The sequence below is a fragment of the Oryzias melastigma genome, linkage group LG8, assembly GCF_002922805.2.
Source record: "Oryzias melastigma strain HK-1 linkage group LG8, ASM292280v2, whole genome shotgun sequence".
Taxonomy (NCBI): Eukaryota; Metazoa; Chordata; class Actinopteri; order Beloniformes; family Adrianichthyidae; genus Oryzias; species Oryzias melastigma.
This window is the reverse complement of record NC_050519.1, coordinates 11,477,961-11,485,420: the sequence shown is the minus strand read 5'-3', so window position 1 is coordinate 11,485,420 and position 7,460 is coordinate 11,477,961. Positions and strand designations below refer to the sequence as shown.

Sequence of the window (7,460 nt, the reverse complement as noted above, 5' to 3'; positions counted from 1 at the left end):
AAGGCTAAGAAGAATTACTGTATTGTGAATGCTGTCTAAAACATTTACACAATTATGTTGATCGTGCACCTTCTGATGGAGCCATAACCTGTCCAGAGCACATTCCAGCCTCCTCATCCCTACTCCTGCCTTAGAATTTAGCTTTGTTAAATAAATAATGACAGTGCTAAATCTGGCCTGTTAATCAAGGCAAAAAAAAACACAAAAATAACCTCCCTTGCGCTCGACAGATCAAAAGAATTTATCGAGTCTGAATGTCTCTAATGTGTAACTCCTCTGTTGTTCCACCGTCTTATCAGGCTAATAAAAACCTAATGATGCAGAATTCTGTCTGCAGCACGGCTCTTCAGCTCTCTGTTTCTAATTAAAACAAACTCTGTGCATCTTCATTACAGCAACCGCAGACTTTGATTTGGCAAAAATGAAGTGATAAACTTTAAGTTTGTCAGTTGCGGCTTTTGTTGTGCAGACTCGACCGAACGATTCAGAGGGACAACTATTTAAGTTTCAACATAAAGTTCATTTTAATTAGGTGTCAAATGGAAAACCCCAAATACTACTCTATTAATACATTTGTCCCCATGAGAGATGTCCTTGCTCTGATAAGTAAAGTCAAGATAAGGAGAAGATTTTCTGACAAGTTCTTTTTTCTTTTGATTGTTTTCCTCTTTAAACTGAGAGGACAGTTTCCCCTCATCGTTTAGGTGAGAAACAGTCCTGAAACTGTAGTGTGAATAGATATGTGAGAAAAACAGGATGGAACAAGATGTCCTGAAGTCATTTTGAATGTGAATAAAAGCTTTTTTCCTTCCTTTTAGAAAGAAAAAGATGTCATAAGTTACCTTGTTCCTTTCCGATGCATCAGGTAGGAGAGAGAAAAACCCAGACCTGGAGGTCTATCTGGTCAGCCTCACATTCAAAGTTGCACTACCATGGCAACAGATGGAGGCTGAAATGAAGCTCCAGCAAAAACCATGATTGTGTTTTCTTCTAATGGACAATGTCATTCACTGCTGATTTTTTTTTTTGTAACTTTAACACAAATTTTACGTCACTTTTCAAAATAATAGCTCATTTGAAATATGCAAATAGCTGTTCTGTAATCCCGGCAACACGCCGAGGTCTACATGTGATTAGACAACAGAAAAAACAAGGAAAGAAAACATCTCACGGGAGCTTTGAAGTGGAGAAAAAAAGATCAAATCCCCGTATGAAACAAATGGCCTTTCTTCCCCACCAACTAAAGGGATCAATACGCGTCTGTCCTAAAAATAACGATGTTTCTGCTTTTTCTCCATGGGAAGAGGGGTCCCGCATGTTTCCAGCAAACCTCTGGCCTTTCATCTTCTAAAAGCTATTTATCCACCATTACAGCACACATCTTACATGAAGGCAACAAGATGTCACCTAGTTTATTTATTTTGGGATAAATTATAAATGTTATTAGCTTCAGTTTCACAAATAAAACATCAAACATGACACTGAAGGACCATTTTTGACATAAATGAGTTAAATTTTCAACGCTTATTCCTCTTTTGGTTTCACGCATCAGAACAAAGCGATAAAAGCCTCGTCTTTGTTTGGACAGGCCTAAATGTGCATTAAAAAGAGAGAGTGTTGTAAAAGATCTTACATAAGTAAACAAGTAGATCGCTTATCTGCCCACAAACTCGTTCAGCCCACATGCAGGGACGCATGGGATGGACACTTAAGTTAACGTGCAGTAAAACGATGGTGCCTATGTGTCTAAAGTAGATCGAATGAATCATATTTAAATAAAACTCTGCTTAACATCTCATTTGATAACAGAGGTGCAAAAATATACAAATTCTATTTTATTTATTTATTTTTGTAAATCAAACTGTTTACATTTATTTTATTTCTCTTAAATATATATGCCGATTTTAGCAAACAGTTTCTGTAGTTGTTAGTCAAAAATTCACCTCAGAGTTTTAGGCAGAACTGTTGACAGAGTAAGCCCGCCCCCATTTCCCATTATCCATCTGTTTACACGCTCTCTCGCTACATTACACCCCCAAATTAACATAGGAAAAATGGCGGCAAGCATCATCGGAGTTATCCAGCTGTTCAGTTCTGAGCCAGCTGCGATGAGGAAAACAAAGACGTACATGGATCCATTTGCCTTTAAAGCGGCTATACTATGAAAAATCTACTTTTCGATTTTTTTAAGTGCATTATACTGTTCATTCCTCACTATAAACATTTTGATCCGTTCACACATTTCTGAGTAATCCTCTAAAAACTGCGGTCTCAACAGCAGCCCCTCCCTAACCATGAAAACGAGCAGGTTTGTCACGATGTGAGACAGCCCCTTTCAGGACGAGTCTGCTCCGCCCCCAGGCTAACACAGACACTTTCTCCGCAAAGCTAGCAGCTCGAGCTAGCGGTGATCAGCTAGCTTAAAACATGCTGGCTGTGCGTGTTGGGAGTTTGTGCAGCTGACCAAGAAACGCTCATTCGGGATTGGAACATTTGGGCTGGTGAGAAATCTCCATGATACGTTAGGATATGGCAGGAGAACGGGAGCAGAATATTTCCTGGTGGAAAAGCGAGCGACGAATTGGAATAACCGGTTTAAACGTGGATTATAGAGCAACGGCAGAAAGTTAAATGGATTCGCGTGAAAGCAAAGACGATTTTTAGATTAGAAAAGGTTTATTACAAGATATCAAGAAGAATGTGCAATATAATCAACCATCAGATTCATACATAAAGACGTGTCAAACACAGGATAACTAGACAATATCTGAAAGAGAGTGGAAGGAAGCGAACTTATATAATCCCACCCCGGCTCGACCAGCATTTCATCATCCAATTCGTAACTTAAGATCAGATATTTATATCTTTCCAACATAGATTCAGGTTATTAAGAATCCTCAAGTAACAACAAGTAAATGTTCAAGTTGAAATGTTCATCTGGTTGACATCATGAAATGGGCGGCCACCATGGGAAGTGAAAGGCGGAGCCTCAGAGATCACTTAAAAGAAAAAAAAGTCGACAAAAATAACTAATATTTTCTAAATAGTTTTTTTAGTGTTCCAAAGGTAACATATGATCATGTAAATATAGTTTAGAATGAAAGGCTAAAGAAAATCAGTATGAGGATGTATCGGAATGGAGTGGAGCCGGTATCTTGTGGCCCGCCGATAGTAGTTTCTGTCACTGCTACAAGCTTTTTCCAACTCTATGTTTCAGTCTACTCCTGTTTCACAGTGAAATGAATAAATAAATGCCATTTTACGCTTAATTTTCTTTATACATGCATGAAAAAAAATCCACAAAAACAGGATTTTTTTATTGAATTGGGTCTTCACTGCGACTTAAAAACATGTTTGACCAAACCCCAGCAAAACCGAGGGAAAAAATAAAAACCTCCAGCAACAACACTACAGAGGAAATAGCTGCTGTCAGTCACTATGTGGCTATGAGGCCATTTTTAGAGCAGTGTGAAGAAATCAGGAATTCTCTACTTGTCACAAAAACACCAGATATATCAGCACAAACAGAGCATGTCATCTGTCAAGCACTGCAACAAGCCACCAACTCAGACAGTAAAGTTGTACTCAAACTGAGTTATGTGATGTAAAATAAAGGTAAAATCTAAGATTTCATCATTTAAAATTAAAGCTGATACCAAAATTTTCTTGTCTTCTTACTGTTTTTTCTTTCAAATTTCTATTATTAAAGTATTCATTGTCACATCCACAATCTTCTTTAATGTCCCCAATACACTTTTATCACTTGAATGGATTCATAGAAAACTACAGACAATTCGTTTTGTGGCCGTCCACGTGGGACCATAAACCAGGCCCATGATAGACACCACCATTACCCAGGGAACCACAAAATCTAAAGCGTGTCAAACTAATTTAGGAAATCAATATCTTCTGACACAGGAAATACTTGAAGCTCCAGGGCCTGAAAAGACATTGAATGACTGTAGAGAAAAAAAATCCCATTAGAGTGTGTCCCTGTTTCAGTAAAGGCAGTCAACCTGGAAGTCTGTGTGAAAGAGCACGTATGTGGGGAGTTTGTGTGATTGTTTTCTTGGCCCATCGATTCCAGCTCACCCTAAAGTCGATTCCCACGGTGGAAATAAAGCTCCCGGCCAGGAAAGCTCCATCCTTGAAGCGGACGAGCAGACAGGTTTTTCCCACACCGGAGTCTCCCACCAGCATCACCTGCAAAACAAACCAGAGGAAAAGAACATTTCAAAGTTCATTTTCAATCGACTTCAGTGTTTGTTGTCGGAGCATTTGACTCACTCTGCTAAATTAGTCAGTGTTTTGGTGCTTGGCCAGAGAAAAGCATGTACATGAATGAGTATGCGACTGCTCCTTAATGACATTCTGAGCCCTCATGCACTCAGTGTTGTGTTACAGTCCACAGACAGTTGCAAATGTTTTCATTCTGGGTCGTTATTGGGTTAACGGTTTTATGGGATTACAGTTATCAGGTTAAATGAGGGGGACTGTGGGACCTAGATGCAGGAATCAAAAGGGCCTCCTGGGTCCGCAGAGGAAGCAGACGCAAGATGAAGCGCAGAGGAAGAAGAACAAAGGGCATAAATCAGGGTCACTGAGCAGACGCATGTTAGAGCAGAGTAGCTTGTGCATGCAAGGATTCTCTGCTAGCTTTGAATAGAAATGCAAAAAGTTTGAGAGTCAAGCATTTTTTTTTTACAAAAAAATAAATAAAATCTTTAAAATTTTGCAAAAATGTTCTGACGTTTGCATCTTTGTCACAAATTGAATTATTAACGTACAGAAAAAAACAAGTATGCATACACATCAATCAATTGCAAATAAAACAGAGCTGATGGCACGAGACAGTTTTAGAGGGAAGCAGCAACACAAAGAGAATCTGTGGGTGTGAATCCATGGTGAAGTGGCACTTCTCCACTCACACGTCAAAACTATTGTTTAATGCAGCTTGTGAAGGTTTGCTAATAAAATGATCTTTAATTTTACTACAAAAATTCCACATTCTTATCAATTTGATACATTTTCCTTAAAAATGCAAGTTTCATTTTTATTTTTTGGATGGGAAATAATACCTTAAAGGCGATGTCATAGAACTCGCTGCTGTTGCTGATGGGGGGTCTGCTGGGGTGCACCACCCCGTTCATCTGGACGATGCCCGGGCTGCTCCTCGCCGGTTTCCCGGTGCTTTTCCCGGTCGGGCTGTCCGTGGACGGGCTGCTGCTCGCGGCTTTGCCTCGGAGTCCCTTCTTACGAGACATCGCTCCAAGTGTCAGCGTGGACCTTCAATCTCCGAAAAGTTGTTGCAGTGAAGAAGTTGAATTCCTGCCTTTGATTATTATATTATTTTCCAATACGTGATGATCACATGTCGCACAGAACTGAAACTGGAGCGAATTTGTCGGGAAAACGTCCTCGTGGCTTCCGCCGTGAATCTACCGCTTCCTGCGTGTTCAGGACGCCGACAGTCGACCTCGTTCAAATGAATGAAAAAGCCTGAAAGTTAACTGAAAACCTAAGAAACCCAGCGATTCTACTGTTATCCGAACTGTCAAGAAGCAACTTTTAAAGGAGAAAAACAGGCAGCGCCTCCTGATCACGTGACTCGCCAGGTGTCTCTTGTTTGTTGATGCGAGAGCGCCCGTCGCTGTCCGTGGTGCTGAAACACCATTTTCAATTCTATCATATCAAGCTAATTTTTGTTTAATTTATTTTTTAATCAATCATTTTTTAACAAGGTTATTGATTTTAAGCCAATGACCTAATAAATCAAATAAAAAATGCATGTATTGTAATATATTGGGTTTATATTTAGTTTATTTGTTAGAAAAATACTTTAAATTAAAATTAGCTATTGCTGTCATGTTTAAAAAAATAACATTAGATTCAATTATATTAATATTATAATGTAGCCTACATTTTTTTTACCTCAAAGAGGTTCTTTTATCTGCTCAAATGAATTCTATTGTTTATTATACTTAAAATCAAGGCGTCAAAAAGTTGTTTTATTTTTAGTTTATCATTTTAATGTTTTCACTTTTCTACATTTGTTTTTAGTTATAAAAAAGCTCACTTTACCACCTGTTGGACTTGTATTTTTTTCTTTTTACCACAAGAGGGCAGTGTGGTTACATATGATGCTAACGCCCAACTTGTTTCTGGTTAATTGTTCTGACATTTTGTTCAATTTTCTTCACCCAAAATCAAATAATGCCTTAAATATTGTAAATTTAAATATTCTGAAGTATAGGGAGATGACATGTATTATTATTATTATTATTATAAACTTGATTTAGTTTTTTTTTTAGCATTTTTGCAATATTAATTAAAATTTTTTTTATTATTTTGAAAAGAAAATGAAGTTTTGTCTCTAATGTGCAGCACCAACCAATTACACCTCCTTCTTCCTTCTAATGTAATGCAATAACAAATGTTACAGTCCTGGGCCTTGTGGGTCTGTTTCTGCTGCCTGCCTCTTTCCTCTTCCTCCTGAACAGGTGGAGGTTTTTGAGAATCAGATGATCAAAGATCCACCTTAGAAGTTCTTCAGCAGAAGGTTCCCTCTGGTCTTCTTGCCACAACTAGATCTGTTTCTGCAGCTCTGGATTCTCACCTACATCCCTGCAGGCACTCATCTGTTTAATTCTTTGTTTGCTCCATTTTACAAGCGTATACACTTTATTTTCAGACACACATGCAACACCACATCTTCATTATTTCTATTATTGTTGTTTATTCTTCTTTAAACTTATTAAAGGTACTTTGAGTGCTAAAACCGGCTTTGTTTTCCCTCTTATTTGTTACAATCCAGAGCCAATCGTAACAAATGCATTTTTTTAGTTCTTTAGTTTAAATATATAATTAATAATGGGTTATCTCTCGTTAGACCATCATTTTAAGACTATGGCTTCCTTGTAAACATATGGAAAGTTGCAGCATGTGCATTTCGACCTTAAATCTGTCAGTGTTTTATCGCAGCCTCATGCAGAGCGGGAGAATGACGTATCATCGGCTTGAGGGAACGCAAGCCCCAAAATCCTCCAACCTCCCCCCCCCACCATACAGCTCTCCCTCGACAGCTGAGATTTGTTCTGCTGCCAAAGCAGCTGTCTACCGCAGCAACAGCTGGGCATTTTGGAGGGAATGAGGTACGAGGACCGCGAAGGTCACTGGAATCCATCCCTGCTTTCAGAGAAATTAACAGCCTTGTCAGAATGAGTTAAACATGCCAAACGACTGTGCTGCACATTGCAGGGGTGTGACATATAGGCAGTGTACCTTAAATTTGTGAGTATTTTTGGATGTGACACCAAAAAAAAAGCATAAAAACAATAGTTGAATCAAAGCCTTTATGTGTGTCATTTAACATTTAAAGGCACAATTCATGTCCATCAGCCAAAAAAGTGGGGTAAAAGGACTGTAGCTACAAATGCAGACATGTGGGTGCAAGTGCATGT

At 38.7% G+C, this 7,460-nt stretch overlaps 1 protein-coding gene across 1 annotated transcript in view; it reads right to left on the bottom strand.

Annotated features, from left to right (window-relative positions):
* Positions 1 to 5,620, bottom strand: part of LOC112146550 (ras-related protein Rab-26) — a 40,136-nt gene extending 34,516 nt beyond the window's left edge. Inside the window, exons 1-2 of the mRNA XM_024272431.2 lie at positions 5,079 to 5,620; positions 4,093 to 4,203 (exon numbers count right to left, since the gene is read on the bottom strand). Coding sequence (XP_024128199.1) covers positions 4,093 to 4,203; positions 5,079 to 5,264 — 297 coding nt within the window. The 5' untranslated portion in view covers positions 5,265 to 5,620. The remainder of the gene's footprint in view (positions 1 to 4,092; positions 4,204 to 5,078) is intronic.
* Between the last annotated feature and the right edge of the window lie 1,840 nt (positions 5,621 to 7,460).